Raw genomic sequence first — 17,105 nt, forward strand, 5'->3', positions numbered from 1 at the left:
TTAATGACTTTGTTTGTCATGCCCTTTTATGTTATGTAAAATAGCTTGAGCATATCAATAAAATTAATCATTCTTTAAGTGTCTCTATATGCCTGCCATTCATCTTGTGTGGCTGAATACACTTCTGTTCTATATCTCTGCCCATCCATTTCTTGCTTCTCTTCTCACATTCCTTATTCCCCATTGGTCCGTGGATAGCTATAGCCTAATTGGGAAATTTCAGTGCCCCCACACAATCAATAGATTGGGTATTTGGATCACCAGCTTGATTTCGGTCTTAGTCTGTTCAGACCGCTACAGCAGATATAGCATATAATAGAATCTTATGTACAGGTAACAGAGTATTTCCCACAGGTCTGGATGCTGGGAAGTCCAAACTCAAGCAACCAGCAGATTTGGTGGCTAAAGAGAACCCATCTCCTAGTTCATAGACACATAGTAGAAAGGGCAAATGGAGCTTGCTGGGGTCTCTTATAAAGGCACTAATCCCATTCATGAGGGTTCCACCCTAATGACCTAATCACCTCCCAAAGACCCCACCTCCAAAGACCATCACATCTAGGATTAGGTTTCAACATAGGAATTTTGGGGGAAAACAAACATTCAGTCTATAGCAATTTCCCAGTGCAAATACTTCTAAGATCTTTGGGTTTTTAGGTACATACCACAGGTCACTTATAACATTCCATTGTTACAGCTGTAGAACACTTTACAGTTACATGAAAGCATTTTGTTATCTCATTTACTTCTCCCTAGGAGAAGGGTAATTATTTTCTCCCTTTTTATGGAACAATAACCCTGAAACTCCAAGAGATTAGTTACCATGCCAAAATTGCCTGTCTGATACCTGGCTAAGCTGAAACTAGAAAGACAGATGTTCTATACACCAGCACCTTACACCCTTCTTCCTTCTTCTCCTTTCCCACTATTTTGTTTTTATTTTCTAAAATTCTGGAATAGTAGAAAAAAAGACAGAGGCTGGTGTTGGCTTGGGAAGATTTCAGCCAATTAATTGGCCTCATAGCATCTACCTGTGCAAAGGAAACAGGTGACGTGAGGTCTCAAGTTGAAGAGAAAACTTACATAAGGGTAGGAAGATGATAGAAGCAAGTCTCCTTGTAATATCTGCTCTAGCCTCCTCAGTCCCATCTTTTACAAAATCATATTAAACTCACAGTCCACAAGGAACAGGACCATTCCCTAGAGATGAAGGAGCAGATCTTTTGGTAATAAGTTTTAACATGTTTCTTTAGAGGTTCCATGAGTAGTGATTTTTTCTTTTTTAATGAAGCTCTGGGACAAAGTAGATGGACTAGGTTTTAGCTTTTAGCTGTTATTATATTGATCTTGAGCATCTTGATACTCCCAACTTTTGTGCTCCAAGACAACAATTCAAGTCCATATCTGTTCCTTTTTATTTCTACACTTACCTTTGGCTTTTTATATCCCCACCCCCTGCAAAAAAAAAAAAAAAAAAAAAGGGAAGGCAAAGGACTTTCATCCTGAAGGGTCTTATGGGAATTCCAAGAACTTCTTGTCCTCCCTCTGAGTCATGAAAGCCCGAACACAAAGATAAAGCTTGCAGCCTTTAATGGTTCAATCTCTGGCATAGACCATGTTGGCTTTGTGGTCTCCATAGGTGTCTTCTCCATAAAGTCATCCTGCCTGAGGGCAACAAGAAGAATTTCAGTCCTCTATCCCTGACCAGGTGCACGATGTGGCTAGCCCAGCACTTCCTGAAGCCTCCAGTTTGTATATATAAACTGCCACTATGGTCATGGTCAATCCCCACTAGGCCCCCACGATGTTATACTGGTGCAGGTCTCTGTACCTCTAGCTCAGCAGGGACAAGTCATATACAATGAGCATTTACTATGTGCCAGCTTTGGGGCTAAAGCTCTTTACATGGTGTTCTGTGTTTACTCCTCAAAATAACATGTTAATAGGTTGTACTGATGTCTCCATTTTCTAGAAGGAAAAATTAGGAAGGTTAAATTAATTACCTGTCCAAAGTTACCAAACCAGCAAGTAGCAGAAGCAGAATTTAAACACAGGTCTAGGATCCCAACCAAAGTAGTAAAATGCTAAAAAATAAGAGGAAGAGTCCTCTTTGAAAATATGTAATTGGAAACTTATCAAGTCCAGATCCTTTACTGTATTTGACAAACAGGCTCAGAGTCAGGCATGCTGATTCCTCTTCTAGTGCTGTGTGTGGTGTAGACACAAGGTCTTTATCCCATGCTTTTCTAACTCACCACCTTTTCTCTCCCTTACTATCATTCCAAATGGGCAGTGAAGGTTCCAGGGAGTTTCTTAGTAGGGTTGGGGAAGGTGGCAATTGTTTATCAATATGTTTTGGCTGACAAGTGTGCTGGCAACCTCAGTATACATCTCCCCTCCAACACCTCCCCTACACCACACACACACACACACACACACACACACACACACACAAATTGAGAGAACAATATTGGCTTCAATGTCAACTATCTTACTCGAAATCCGTTCTCAGTGAGGTTATTTTGGGGCTGTTATGTTAGGGTCCTAGTAAAAGATTTTATTATGTTAGGGGCCCAATAAAAGATTTTATGTGCAAATCTGTTTCAAAGGAGTTCAACCTCAGCACAGTGTATGTGTAGTAGGTAATAGACCCACTCTTTCTAGAAACAGGCAGATAAAACTGCATATTACATTAATATCACACAGCCTCCAGGACATAAAATGAGCAAACACCAGTTTGACAAACACTAAATTCAACATCAAATGGTCTAGCAGAGGAGACAACTTGCTGGTAAGATGCCGTGTTATTCCAACTGCCATCTCACAGTTTTGATTCAGACACGTAGTGTGGTGCCTTAGCAAAACATTTTTGGAAAATGAGCTTAAGATGGCAAAGTCAACATAACCTGCCATGCAGGAGCCCTCAGGGCCATCCCGATGCTTAGAGCAACTTCCTGATGAGACTTACGGCTCTTTATCAACTCTTGTGGTCCAGCAGTCAGCATCCTGCTTCTTTGTCTTGAAAGAAAAATGTGATCTTTGAAGGAAGTGTGTAGGTGGAGAGGAAGAGAAAGGCCTAACAATGTCAAGATTTATTTCAAATAATCTGAATAGAATTAATGAGCAAAGAAATTGGAAAAGTTAATTGTGCATCCTAACAACTGTGTGGTTCACTTTTGTTTCTTTAAGGAGGAAGGAGCACTGCAGAGGCTGTGTGGGAAGTCACTAACATGTACCTGGAGAGGTGGCCACTTCTCTTGCTTAGGCTGGTTATTCACATTGTGTGGGGCCAGCAAGATCCTCTAGTCGACAAACCTTCTAAGTGCCATTTCCTTCATTTCTTGTGCAAGCCCAGTTTGTTTCCACCGTGGCCCCTCCTATTCAAAAGTTCCAGAAGCAGCACTGTTCACTCTGGTCCAACAACAGAGCAGTGATGTCTCAAGGCTGGGAAACTATTACGATCCCTCACATAAAAGGATCTGCTTTGTTGGCAGGCATCTTACCTGGGAAATTGGAAGTCAAGTGACATGGGATCCATTCCCCACCCCAGAAGTTTGGAAACCTGACACAGCCTGAAGGACCAGCATGGGCTTGGCAGTCAGATAAATTTGAGTTCAAATTCCAGCTTCACCATTTACTTGCTGTGTGTCTTTGAGTATGTTGCATAACTTCTGCACCTGTCAATTTCTCACCTGAACATAAGAGAGAAGGCCAGTATGTATACAGGGACAGTGCTTGGCATGGAGTAAAGACTCAGAGAATGTTATGCTATGAATATTTATGCCTTGTAGGGTACTAATAGTTTCACTAACAATAATAATAGTAGTAATTAATAGTGTGGATATTAAATAATATCATGAATGTAAAGCATCCAACATAGTAGACACTCAAAAATGTTCATTTTTGCTTCTCTTTTTAGATTACCATGCCCATTTATGAGTTCTAGAGATATGTTTTCTTCTATCTATGGCAGAAACAGGCTCAACATACTCAAGGCCCTTTGGTTCCTTTTTCTTTTTCTTTTTTTTTTTTTTTTTTTGGCACATTTCTTCCTCTCCTCCAGGGCAAGCCATCATCTAAAAGCAAGGAGAAATGAAAAAAAATAATAAAGGATATGTCAGGTTAGACTTGGTTACAGCAAGAATGGGAACAAGTCAGAAGAGATAGATGTATTTAATGGCCAGTGCATTTGTCCAAAGGAATCATTTTCACTGGCCAGGAGCCCAATTAAACCTGTAAAATGGAAATCCAGAAAATCAGATTAACGAGCCAGTCATTAGTGAGGAAAAGACCCAGCTAATTCAGTGTTTAGCATGACGGATGGGCCCAGAGCAAATAATTGGGTGACATTCATCATATGTAAAATAAAAGGTGTCACTGAAAAGGAAAGTGGTAATAATCTCTGGGATTTACAATGCCAGCAGATTTGCTTGTAAGGAAGAGAAAAGTTCATCAAAATAGATTAATAGTCGCTAAACTTTATTCTTTTCTTGTGTGGTTGCCAGAGAGCTGTGCAAATAGTATTGGAGAGGCAGCAAATGCATCAGCTTGTATCATCCCAACATTGTGAGGATTTTGCTCCCAAGGAGGAGTGCTAGAGATAAGTTCCTGCAACTATCTAGAAGCTGGGTGGGAATGGAGAGTTCTCTACATCCATGGTTTAGTCACTAAATAATGGAGGAAATCAAACTCAAAGCATCTCTGGTTGAGCTGCTTAATCCCCACAATTTGTTATTCCGTTAGTCAATAGGTATTGAGCCCTGCTCTCTGCCTGACATTGTCGGGATACACTTATTCATAATTAAGGGCTCGGGCATAGGCTGGAGTCATAGATTGTAACAATCTTGTCCTGACCTGTGGAGGCTGTATACATTATATAATATGTAATTAGACACAAATGAGGGATGGTGTTTCAACTGCTTATTGTACCATTTTCTATGTAATAAGATTTCATTGGATGGTAGTAATTATCAATCTTGTTTTTATTACCTCACCCCCTCTCTTCTATGAAGACATCATTTTTAACATACGTCATCAATGTCATCACAGATTTTCTGGGAATATGAAGAATAATAAACATAATACACGTGCCAATTACAGAGATTTTTATATGTTTCTTAAAAAATAAAAATATGTTTCCTTGGAGTCAGGAAAATGTATTGTTATAGCGAGGTAAGATGAATGGAGACCCTTCTCAATCACAGGAGGAGGAGAACAGGTTTAGAGCCAAACTTTGCTAGGTTCCAATTTGTCTTATCTTGGGCAAGTCAGTCAGTACCTTATAGTCTCTGAAAGGTTGTCATGAGAATTGAATTAGATAATTTATATAATGGCTACATGCAGTTCTGGAACATGGTAGATGAACTCAATCAATGACCGTCGTCTCATTACTCTTATTATTACGTATTCACTAATCATTTGCCACAAGACCAGCACTGCCTAGGAATCAGGGAGGTTGCAACTGTATAATAAGACATGGAGGGAAGATTATAGGAAAATGTGTACCATAAGAAAAAAATGTTGAAAGGGCTGTAGAAATAGGAAGAATAGGGTTGAAGAGTTGAGAGGAGAGAAATTGTAATGAACTGGTGGCATCCAAAATCCTTCCATGATCTCATAGGTGGTACAGTGACGTGAGACCATCAGTCGGCTCTCAGTAGGTACAGAGAAGGATATCACCAGGACAAAAGCATAACTGCGGGAGTCGTCTTGGTATCACTGGAAGATTTTCTGATGTCCTTGGAAGTGGGAGAACCTCTGGGCTCCCGGGGCTTTATCAGCCCCTTAGTAGTTGGGAGCATCCCACTGTGTATCTGAAGTGTAATCTCCATCTTTGATTACTCAAGCACAGAGTCTCCCAGGTTGTATGTGTGAGCTTGTGAGAGAGAGAATCTGTGCTTGTGCAGGGCTGTATCAGGAATGGCTAGACTGAGTTCCCGAGTTGGTAGGGTTGATCACCCTAACGAGGGGACCGCTCTGTTCTCCTTTGGCTCTTGGTGATTTGGAAACCGCAAGGGACCCAGTGCAGTTCTATGGTGCTTATCAGAGGCTTGGCAATGCTCTCATCTTGTTCCCTTGGGAGCCCACTGGGTCTTTTTAGGAGAACCTTCTTTTCATTGCTGAGCTCTGGCTGGCATTCACTGACAGGACTAGCCTACTCTGATGCCAGTTTCCTTCCCCAAGGCAAGTTTGGTGATGTTCAGGGTGTCCCAGAGAGAACTGTTTTTTAAGCATATGATAAGTGACCAGAGCATATATTTTGGGGTTTAGAAACTTCATCATTGTGTATCAAGTCTCCTTTGGGGTTATGGAAGACTTGTAGAACTAGATAGTGGTTATATAACATTGCAAATGTGCTAAATGCTACTGAATTGTACACTTTATTTTTTATTTTTTTAATTTGAGAGAGAGAGAACACAAGCTGGGGAGAGGGGCAGAGGGAGAGGAAGAATCTTAAGCAGGCTTCATGTGTAGTGTGGAGCCAGACTTAGGGCTCAATCCCATGACCCTGGGATTATGAACTGAGCCAAAATCAAGAGTCGGATGCTTGACCGAGCCACCCAGGTGCCCCAAGAATTGCACACTTTAAAATGACTAATTTCATGTAACAGGAATTTCCCCTAAAATAAAACTTTATCATCATAGTCAACACAAAATGAGGACAGTAACTACATCTAAGAGGGAGGCAAGGGTCTCAGGACAGGTGCAAGGCACAGAGTCACAGAGGTGTATGTCAGTTGTCATTTGAAGTTCTGGTTCTGACCTGCTTAGAGTGAGTCCCCTAAACCAGCAGCATTTGCATCATCTGGAAACTCATTAGAAAAGACAATTCTTGGACCTTACCCCAGGCTGATGAACTCAAAGACTCTATAGGTGGGACCCAGGAGTCTGAGTTTTAAGCAGCTTTCTAGGTGATTCTGATGCAGCTAAAGTTCAAACACTATTCCAATTCTGGGGTTGACAGGTATACATATGTTGGTTTTATAATTTATAATTAAAACACGAATTCAAAAAGATAATATGCACCCCTATGTTTATTACAGCCAGATTCTGGAAGTAGCCCAAGTGTCCATCAGTAGATGAATAAAGAAGTGATATATATATATATATATATATATATATATATATATATATATATAATGTATATCTATATCTAAAATATATATAATTATATATATACATATATAATGGAATATTACTCAGCCATAAAAATAATGATATCTAGCCATTTGCAACAACATGGATGGATCCACAGGATTTAATGCTAAGTGAAATAAGTCAGAGAATAATAAACAGCATACGATTTCACCCTATGTGGAATTTAAGAAACAAAACAAATGAAGAGGAAAGAAAGAGACAAACCATAAAACAGAACAAACTATAGAGAACAAACAGATGTTTGCCAGAGGAGAGGTGGCTGGGCAGACAGGTAAAACGGGTGAAGGGGAGGGGCGCCTGGGTGGCTCACTGTGTTAAGCATCCAACTCCGGCTCAGGTCATGATCTCACACTCCGTGAGTTCGAGCCCCATGTCAGGCTGTGTGCTGACAGCTCGGAGCCTGGAGCCTGCTTCAGATTCTGTGTCTCCCTCTCTCTGACCCTCCCCTATTCATGCTGTATCTTTCTCTGTCTCAAAAATAAATAAACATTAAATTAAAAAAAAATAGGTGAAGGGGATTAAGAGGACACTTATAATGAACACTGAGGTATATATAGAATTGGTGAATCACTATATTGTACACCTGGAATTAACATAACACCTCATTTTAACTGGACTGGAATTTAAAACATAATGAAATGAAATGAAACACACAAATAGGATCAAGGACTAGTGGTGACTGTGTGTTTAGTACCAAAGATTACATTTTAATCTGTTCTATGCAGTTGAGATTTAAAAAGGAAAAGACTACTCAACAACTCATTGATCTTAATATGTGAACACCCCATCTCTAAGCCAGTGCAGCACAATATAGATTGAGAACAGATGTCTTTATCAACAAACAAAAACCCAAATTAAACAACAACAACAAAACCCCAAAGTCCTGGAATACAAAACATGAATGGCTCTAATGAGGAAATAGAGATGTAGGGATAGCATTGAACAGTGGGGACAAAATCAGTCTCTCCTCTTGATTCACAGCCTGTCTTTGCACCGAGTTTTTTACGAGGTTCTGCCTCCCCATAGACTCTAACATTTGCCCCACCTGGCAGCTTGCGCTGTCTGCTTTGTGGTCTCCCAATCTGTGCAGAGCATGGGGGAGCTGTGGGAGATGCCCTCTCTTGGATGGGGAGTGACGGGCGGCTTTCAATAGGGACGTGACATTTCTGCTCCCTGCACCTCCCGCTGTGGATGGGTGCCAGGTTCCGACTGGATTGGGAGGGCTGGCCCGTCTCCAGCAAGTGCTTGGTGAGAACAGAGTGGGTGCCTCCAGTAATTGCCTCCTCAGCACAGCGGCCTGGTTGCTATTGTCGTCCTGCTATTTTCTCTGAACAGTCTATGGTATCTTCTCTTGTGAATATTAATTCCCCCCAAGTTAAGACGAGTGGGCTGACAGCAGCCATCTGCAGAACTGTGCCATGTTGGCAGGACTTTTCAACAAGCCCAGGCCAGACCATTTCTTGAAGTGGTTTCCAGACTCTTCTAAGAATCCATCCTTCCCAAGTGAGATGATTACAGAGTTTGACTCCCCCAGCCATCAGATAGCAGAGCTGGGACTCAAACCCAGATTTCTCACTTTCCAATCTAGAGTTCTTCCTCTGAGCCTTGATTCCTTTAAATAACTTGCATGTGAGACGGACCAAAGCATACCTGCTTAGTGCATAAATTTGTCAATAGGAAGGAAAAAAATGTGCTCAGATCAGAAGTGAAATTAATTTCAAAGTAACAAGAGTTTTTGAGCAATAGTAATTATTTAGAATCAGAAAAAAATTCATTTCACAATCATGTCATGACTGCATTGGATTAGAAACTTGTTTTTTAAGGCAGAATAAATAGATCATGGATACATCCCATGTCATGGCTTCTGTTTTCTAAAAATACTTATTGGGTGTGTATATATGCCAGCGCAGTGACCAAATAGAGTCCCTGCTCTCATAGAAAGTGTCAACCATTGGGAAAGACTGTTGTAATTGCTCATTTGTGGTCTACGTGCCATGATATGGGAGCAACTCAGTGCTGTGTTGCCAGCAAGGGTTATTCTCTAAAAGATTAGCACAAACTTATTGTGGCTGTTGATGGAGAAGCTAGTACTTTCAACTTGGCCTTGACCCCTGGCCCAATCTGACCCCTGGCCCCATCTGACTTCTTTGTGTTTCCCCTGTGATCCAGGTAACAACTGGTGGAAGAGCCAGCTACTACGTGTCCTATCGAAGAGAGGCCTTCGCCCAGATAAAGCTGCCCAAGTACTCACTGCCCAAGGTATGCACAACCTCTGTCCTGGGTCCTGCCAGACAAAGCAGCAGGGAGAGGCTGCCATATTGGGCTCTGGGGAGGTTTGACTTCTGCCTGGGAGACAGCTGGCATTCAGCCTGACATACCACTGCTGGGGTCTGGCCTCTGCTTATGTCCCCGAACATGGGTTCTGTATTCCCTTTTCAGTAGGTTATGCAGGCAAGAGCTTTGATTCCCTATGTCTCAAACATCCTGTATGGGACTGGAGCCATTTCCCAGGGGCCGTAAGGAAAGGAGAGCTAGTATTCAGTCTCTTCTGGGGGTTCCTCCCTCTTGCAAGGGCCTTACTGCCAAATAGAGGGACAGGCTCAGAAGGGCCTAGGCAGGAGCCCAGATATGTGGGGTGTGTGTGTGTGTGTGTGTGTGTGTGTGTGTGTGTGTGTGTGTGTGGGTGGGTGGGTATGGGTGTGTGTATGTGTGTATACACACATACAAGTGGTGGAACTGGAAAGAAAGCTCAGGGCTTCTAGCTCAGAAGCTCCATTGCCTTTTCCCCAGTCCAGCATGGCCCGTTTTCTGCCTCCTCCATATATATATATATCTATATATCTATATATCTATATATCTATATATAGATATATAGATATATAGATATATATATATATATGCATGCATAAAGGTGCACAGGTGAGTCTTGTGGTGTTCTTGCTTCTGTCTGCATTTTAATGCTAAATATAAATGTACTGCCTGTTTTCTGCTCCCTTCTGCCACTATGAGTAGTTAAAATAGGAATAGTTTACTATAATGTTAATCTCAGATAATGGCATTTTAACTCCTCTATTGAAAAATTATAAAACTTACCCTGTGGGCTCTATCCCTTGTGAACGATGGCTTCTGGCAGAAGATGGATCTTGGAGCCTAAATCTGAACATGGACAGGATGCAGTTGCATCACCTACTGTAGCTGCAAAAATGCCAAGTCTCTGGGTAGACACATATCAGATGTAAAGGGTCTGTAGGCTGGTGCTGGGAAAAAAGCTAAGTGAGTACAGAGGTGGAAGGGATTATGGAATAAGAAGGTGGGTAATTGTCTACCCGCTGGTTGTTTTATTCATGCATTTATTCATATATGCATGCTTGCATCCATTCATTCATTTGATCCTTCTTTTATTCACCCATTGAACTGTTGTTTCTCCCATTTAAGCTTTTATTCTGTGCCAGGCACAAAATTAGCTCTGTGGATAAAATAGTAAGTAAGCCGCAAATGGTCCCTACCTTCATGGAGCTTATATTCTGGGAGAGAAGAGAGACACTGAATAAGCAATTGTAGGTGTAGGGAGAGTTAGGGGGATAGAAGCTCAAACGCCATTGTGACATAATAAGTGGAGCTTACCTAAAATGGATAGTGAGGACAAGTGTCCTAAAGACAGTCATGTTTAAGCTGATTTAAGAGGGTTAAGGAGTTAACCCTGCAAGCAAGGGTTGGGAAGCCAATAGAACATATATGCATAGGCCCTATTTTAAAAGAGATAATATCGTTCTTTCAACAAACTAAAACACCATCTCAAGAGACTGGGTTGCAGAGAGAGAGGTGGAGAGGCTGATGAGATGAACAGGGACTGTATAAAGTAGCCTGAGGAACCATGGGAATCAATTTCTCATTTTTCTCTACCCTCTCTGTGATTGGTTTGAGTGGGACCATTATACAGCCTTGTGGTTGCAGGGTGTACCCATCTGATGGTCTAAACCCAAGCAGGAAAGTGGTACCCTGCTCGCAGAAGATGAGGAAGGGGAAGTTCATAATCATGCTCTTTCTGAAGGAGAAAGACCCCTTGCAGTCACTTGATGATTTCTATGTATTGGAGCAGGAGGGAAGTATTTTGGGAACTTTCCAAACCATATCCCCAGTGTAAGGCCTGTTTCATCTCTGTATTGTGTGCATATTTTATGTATTCTCAGCCTTCTGAGGAAAACAAACAGTTCGCTCCCCTGGGCAGTGTGGCTGCAGGTGGGGACAAATGAAGCCTGGAATTGATCAGAACGCTGGGACACTCCATTAACGATCAGCAACCCCATGGCAGTTTATTGTGGTGGAGTACTGTCCGTGCGGCCCCTTTTATAGAACTTCATCCACAGCAGCTTCATTAATATGAGGGCTGCTGTGAAAATAGCTGGATGGTTATCGATCCCCTTTATTAGCCAGCGTTGGCTCAGATTTTCATAGCCTAGGCTGAGGAGGTGAGGACAGAGGGGGTGGAAGTGTTTAAAAGTGGAAATGGCTTTTAAGCAAGTTGTTGCTGTTCCATGAGCTGCGGCTGCTGCTGGGCCTCTTACTTAAAAAACAAAAACAAGGAGAAGCTCCTGTCATCATTGCCCTCACACCTCTCCTCCCTCCCTGCCTGTCTGTTCAGAACGCGCTCTCCTGGGGCACTCCGTGGCTTGGAGTATTTTGCAGAGAATGAAATGAACACCATTAATAACCAGTGGCATAATTAGGAGCAGCAACCTTGTTCTGAGTTCTCCAGAACTAGTTCCTGGGTGTCGGCTTGGCAAGGATGGCATGCACCAGCAAGGTGGGGAGGCAGAAGACAGGGGGCCATTCCTGACTGGGGAAAAGGCAATGGAGCTTCTGAGCTGAAGCCCTGAGCTTTCTTTCCAGCTCTACCACTTGCTTATCCATGAGCCCAGGTCTTCTTATCTGTGAAATGGGCATCATAATACCAGTGAACATTACTGAGCCCGGTGCTGCCGGAGAACAATAAGGTTTAAGAAATTCCCCCACTCTTTTATTTATTTATTTTTTTTATTTTTTATTTTTTTTTTTAAATTTTTTTTTTCAACGTTTATTCATTTTTGGGACAGAGAGAGACAGAGTATGAACGAGGGAGGGGCAGAGAGAGAGGGAGACATAGAATCGGAAGCAGGCTCCAGGCTCTGAGCCATCAGCCCAGAGCCCGACGCGGGGCTCGAACTCACGGACCGCGAGATCGTGACCTGGCTGAAGTCGAACGCTTAACCGACTGCGCCACTCAGGCGCCCCTCCCCCACTCTTTTATGTTGCTGGAAGTGGCTCCCTGCAAAGAACCACTCTTCCCGGTGTGCCTCGCTAAGACACAGATGCCTGCCTATTTGCCTTTGACAAGACCAACTTCCCCTTCTTTATCTCATAAATAATTACCTGAACTCTTTGTCCCCACTGACCAATCTGGACAAAATGCTGGCTATTTTCACTCGATCAGACTTAGTCTGGCCTTTCACCTTCTCCCAAACCCATGAACTGTGCAGGCTATTTTCACTCGATCAGACTTAGTCTGGCCTTTCACCTTCTCCCAAACCCATGAACTCTGCCCACTCTTGAGCAGATGCGAGCATTGAGGGCTTAAGCAGTCACTGGAACTCAGAACAACCCGTTAACAGCCCTTCTGAAAATCACCTGATGTGACAAAGCTTAAGGAAGGTGGTTTCCTGTCTAATGGCCCTCTCTGCTGCCACCTGCTCCCCCTTCTTCCCACACCCAGTTCTCTCTAGCTTCGTTTTATTTTCTAATCACTTCATAAAAGTAATTCTTTTCTGCCTTTACTCTTGAGGGACTTTAGATATGACAGCCAGACTGTTCCCCCTTTTGCAATAGCCTTTGCAAGTAAAGTCTCTCCCTACCTAAGTCTGGGTTTGCTTTTAGTTGACAGTAGAATATGTTTAATCCCATTTTGAATAATAAAAGAGAGGAGAGGGAAATATGCTTGAGAAAATTTATTATAATGATAATGACGGTGATATTAACCTTTTCCTTAATTTCCTTAGGACAGTTTTCCTTAATGTTTACATTTCCCCAAATACTGATTTATCCTTCTTTGCTCCCTCACAGCCATACTTCTTAAAATGTTATCTGTAATTCTTATCTCTTTGGTTGCTTCTTATCCACCCTTCCATCCACTGCCAGATGCCCTGTGCTCTCCCACAGCCCTCTCTCCACTCTTCCACCAAAACTCCTCTGGCCATTGTTACCAGAGACCACCTCCACACCAAATCCAATAGACATTTGTATAACTCTTTTTTTTTTTTTTTTTTAACCACTCTGGAGCATTTGACAGTGTTAAAAAAAAAAAATCCATACCTGATAATCTTCCCTTTGGAATATTTTATTCTGATTTCCTTTTCTGGATCCCCTTCCCTTGCCACCCGTTAAATGTTGATCATCCTAAGTTCTCCTGGTATTCTGCATGGTTCCTTGGTGACCTCATCACTTCTCTTCATATTGGTGACATCTGTATACACAGCCCCATCCCATATCCACTGAACCCTAGACTGTATCTCCAACTGCCTATTTGAAGTACCTCCCCTAAATGATCTCATTGTAAAAATCTGGAACTGAGCTCAGAGTCTCTATATGATATCCCTAATATTTCATCCTTCTCCTCTGTTTACTTAGTCCATCTAAACTTTCATTGGTTATCTACCGTGTGCTAGATACTTAGTAAGTGCTAGAAATGAAGTGATAACTAAGAAGGACACAGTGTCCGCCCTCTGGGAGGTTATAGTCTAGTGAGACAGACAGACATAAACTAAATGATTACACAAGTATTTAATTATGAGTATTTAGTTATGATTGTGTGAACATGCTAAAAAGAAGCAGAGAATTTTGTAAGTCGGATATCTGATATATTATTAAAGATATGCCCTTTTCCTTCATCCCCCTGTGGGTTCTGCCTTCTTAATATCTCACCAGCCATCTCATAGGATTCTCATAGAATACCTGCTTTCTTAGCTCAGGCCCCCATGTGTCACTTTGGAGTTTGTTGTGGTGACCTCATAAGCCTTCCTCCCTGCCCCACTGAAATTCACCTTTCACACTGCCTCCACAAAGAATGAGATCACACAATGCAGCTGGTGTTCCCCAGCCAAATCTCTGCACTGATCAACTCGAATTCTTTTCTGCTTAAAATCGTGTGCTAGTTTTGGATTTCTTTTCTGGGCGAAACTTAGGTGTGCCATGCACAATCCCTTACGATGCAGTCACTGTCTGTCCTCACCTCCCTCAGGGGAAAACTGCCTTCAGGCCATTCAAGTTCCACACATTTCCATGGATGCCCCACCCCTCTTCCTGTCAGTACTTGTGTGGGGGACCTTCATCAGGTTCACAAAAGGCCAAGAGTTGGGGCGCCTGGGTGGCTCAGTTGGTTAAGCTCAGGTCATGATCTCACGGTTCATGAGTTTGAGCCTCATGTTGAGCTTTGTGGTGACAGCTCAGAACCTGGAGCCTACTTCGGATTCTGTGTCTCTCTCGCTCTCTGCCTCTCCCCCACTCACTCTCTCTGTCTCTCTCTCTCAAAAATAAACATTAAAAATTTTTTAAAAACAAAAAGGCCAGGAGTGAGGGATGTCCCCACCACCACTGCACATCTGCTTGAGGTCAGGTTCTACACCTTCTTCTCTGTATTCCTATTATAACATTTGGCATGTGGCAGATGCTGAATATCATATGTGTTTTTACAGTGAATGAAGTAACAGTCGGCCCAGATTACATGAAAATGTTTCAGTCACGGGGAAGTATTTCCACCATTGCTCACCTGTGAAGTCGCACGTTTAGGTTTGTGAAAGGCAACTACAATTCTTCCAAATTAATGGTAGAAGGGTTTAGAGGGAATGCTACTTATCATGTTTTCCAAATAAAAACATGAAGGTGGTAACATCTGATGCTGCCCAAATTCCAGTTTAGTAAAGTCCCAATCAGAATTTACTTACTGATTTTTCCCCTATTGGGTTTCTCTCTTCATCACTGATCAGATCTCTCCCTGCATGTTCTCAGGAGTAGCAAAAATGTCTTCATTGTCTTCGAAGGAGGTGACACGTGCTTTGGGGTTAGCTTGAGATCACAGGATTCAAGAAATACGCTTTATTATCATCAGATCCCTATTAGACCAATAATCCTGATAATGCTTTTATTGTTCTTGAAGATTTAATATTCTGGTTATTATTGGTTGATCCCTATTCAACTGTAAGATCTATTTGGAGAGAGGACACATAGTTTAGAGCTTTTTCAAAGACTGATTCCCCAGACTGCATGCACCTGGATGGCCTGCAAGGCTGGTTCAGATGGTAGAATTTAAGGCTCCAAAGCCAGATGTACTGAATCAGAACTGCAGGCAGTGGGACATGTGAGTCTACATGCTATTAAAATCTGCAGGTAATTTTGATGCATATTGAGTTATACTCCCACTGCTACGGAGGCTAGCTTCTTGATTCAGATAGTCTTGGGTTTAAATCTTAGTAATATCATTTATTAGCTAAGTGACGTAGGGGAAGTAAGAATTTCACAAGCAGACTTCCCAGAATCCTAGGTGCTAGAGAGCGCTGTCTCTCCCAGAGACTGCAATACCTGTTGGCCCGGTGATACGTGCCAGGACAGCTCCAAACTAAGATGCATTCACAGCAAATCTGGCTGCCTTTAATCCTGACCATGTCCCAGTGTTTTAAGTTGTTTTTTTCCACTTATTTTACATTAGTTTAGTCTAAAATAACTTAGCTCATTCATTTTTATAACCAAAACATCTGGGAAAAGCCCGGCACTTCTATTGCATTTTTAACTGGGTAAGTGAATTTAATTCGTATTTCCTGCAGCTGCTATTTCCCCTCCTACCGGGTTCTTGGGCTTTCATTCCACACCAACACAACACAATTTCATCACATGGTTTTTAAGAGGAAGCCTTATTTCCATTTTCAAGTAGCTCAGCAGGAACCTGTAATTCTATAAGGTGCGTAAGCACAAATGAGCTACTGAGGTCTTAGTCAAGGCGACCTAGGGAGTTCAAGGCCAGAGGCTGAGATCTGACAGATTCGCCAATAAAAAGATCCAGAATTCTTCTCACTTTCCCACATCCTGGTTGTCCAAATCAAATGAACTTCTCTTTTTTTTTTTTTTTTAATTTTTTTTTTCAACGTTTATTTATTTTTTTGGGGACAGAGAGAGACAGAGCATGAACGGGGGAGGGGCAGAGAGAGAGGGAGACACAGAATCGGAAACAGGCTCCAGGCTCTGAGCCATCAGCCCAGAGCCCGACGCAGGGATCGAACTCACAGACCGCGAGATCGTGACCTGGCTGAAGTCGGACGCTTAACCGACTGCGCCACCCAGGCGCCCCGAACTTCTCTTTTTTAAAATCATCCTGAGAGAAGCTTTCCATAGTTGTGACATTATAGACATTGCTACCTCATTTTGCTGCTGAAATCATTTCTGGGAAAGGTTGGCCAAATAAGGTAAAAGCTAGACCCAGCTTGGTGATTTACTTACTGTCAACTCCAATTGCCTGTGTCCCTACTATGAGTGCTTGCCACCACAGTGACAAGGGTCCTCTCCTGCTTTCCCAGGATGCCATTACTCTTTGCAATATATATCTGTATATTAATGCATTTTTTAACTGCTTCCATTATGTCAAGTGTTCATCTGTGTCAACATCTCCTCCTGACAGGGCAAATTCCCTAGAGGAGGACTTGAGTTTGTGATAATCTTTGTATAGTGCCTAGCTACATATGAAAACTGGCTTTTATAAATTGTTTTGAATTGTGAACTGATTAGATTTGATTTTAGAAATGATCTAGTCCAGGTGTGCAGACTAAATTGACTTCAGAGATCAGGAAGTTGATATTAATATGTAAGTGGCCGGTCATAAGAACATTTGGGTACTTGAGGCTGAGACTTCGGGAGTGCTGACTTTACCT

The 17,105-nt window shown here is 42.2% G+C and overlaps 1 protein-coding gene across 2 annotated transcripts in view; it reads left to right on the forward strand.

Annotated features, from left to right (window-relative positions):
• The window catches only part of SORCS3 (sortilin related VPS10 domain containing receptor 3), a 593,451-nt gene that overhangs the window by 470,132 nt on the left and 106,214 nt on the right, over positions 1-17,105 (forward strand). For both annotated transcript variants that reach the window (XM_045438831.1, XM_045438829.1), the window contains exon 8: positions 9,328-9,417. In XM_045438831.1, coding sequence (XP_045294787.1) covers positions 9,328-9,417 — 90 coding nt within the window. The remainder of the gene's footprint in view (positions 1-9,327; positions 9,418-17,105) is intronic.

This window comes from Leopardus geoffroyi, chromosome D2, assembly GCF_018350155.1.
Source record: "Leopardus geoffroyi isolate Oge1 chromosome D2, O.geoffroyi_Oge1_pat1.0, whole genome shotgun sequence".
NCBI lineage: Eukaryota > Metazoa > Chordata > Mammalia > Carnivora > Felidae > Leopardus > Leopardus geoffroyi.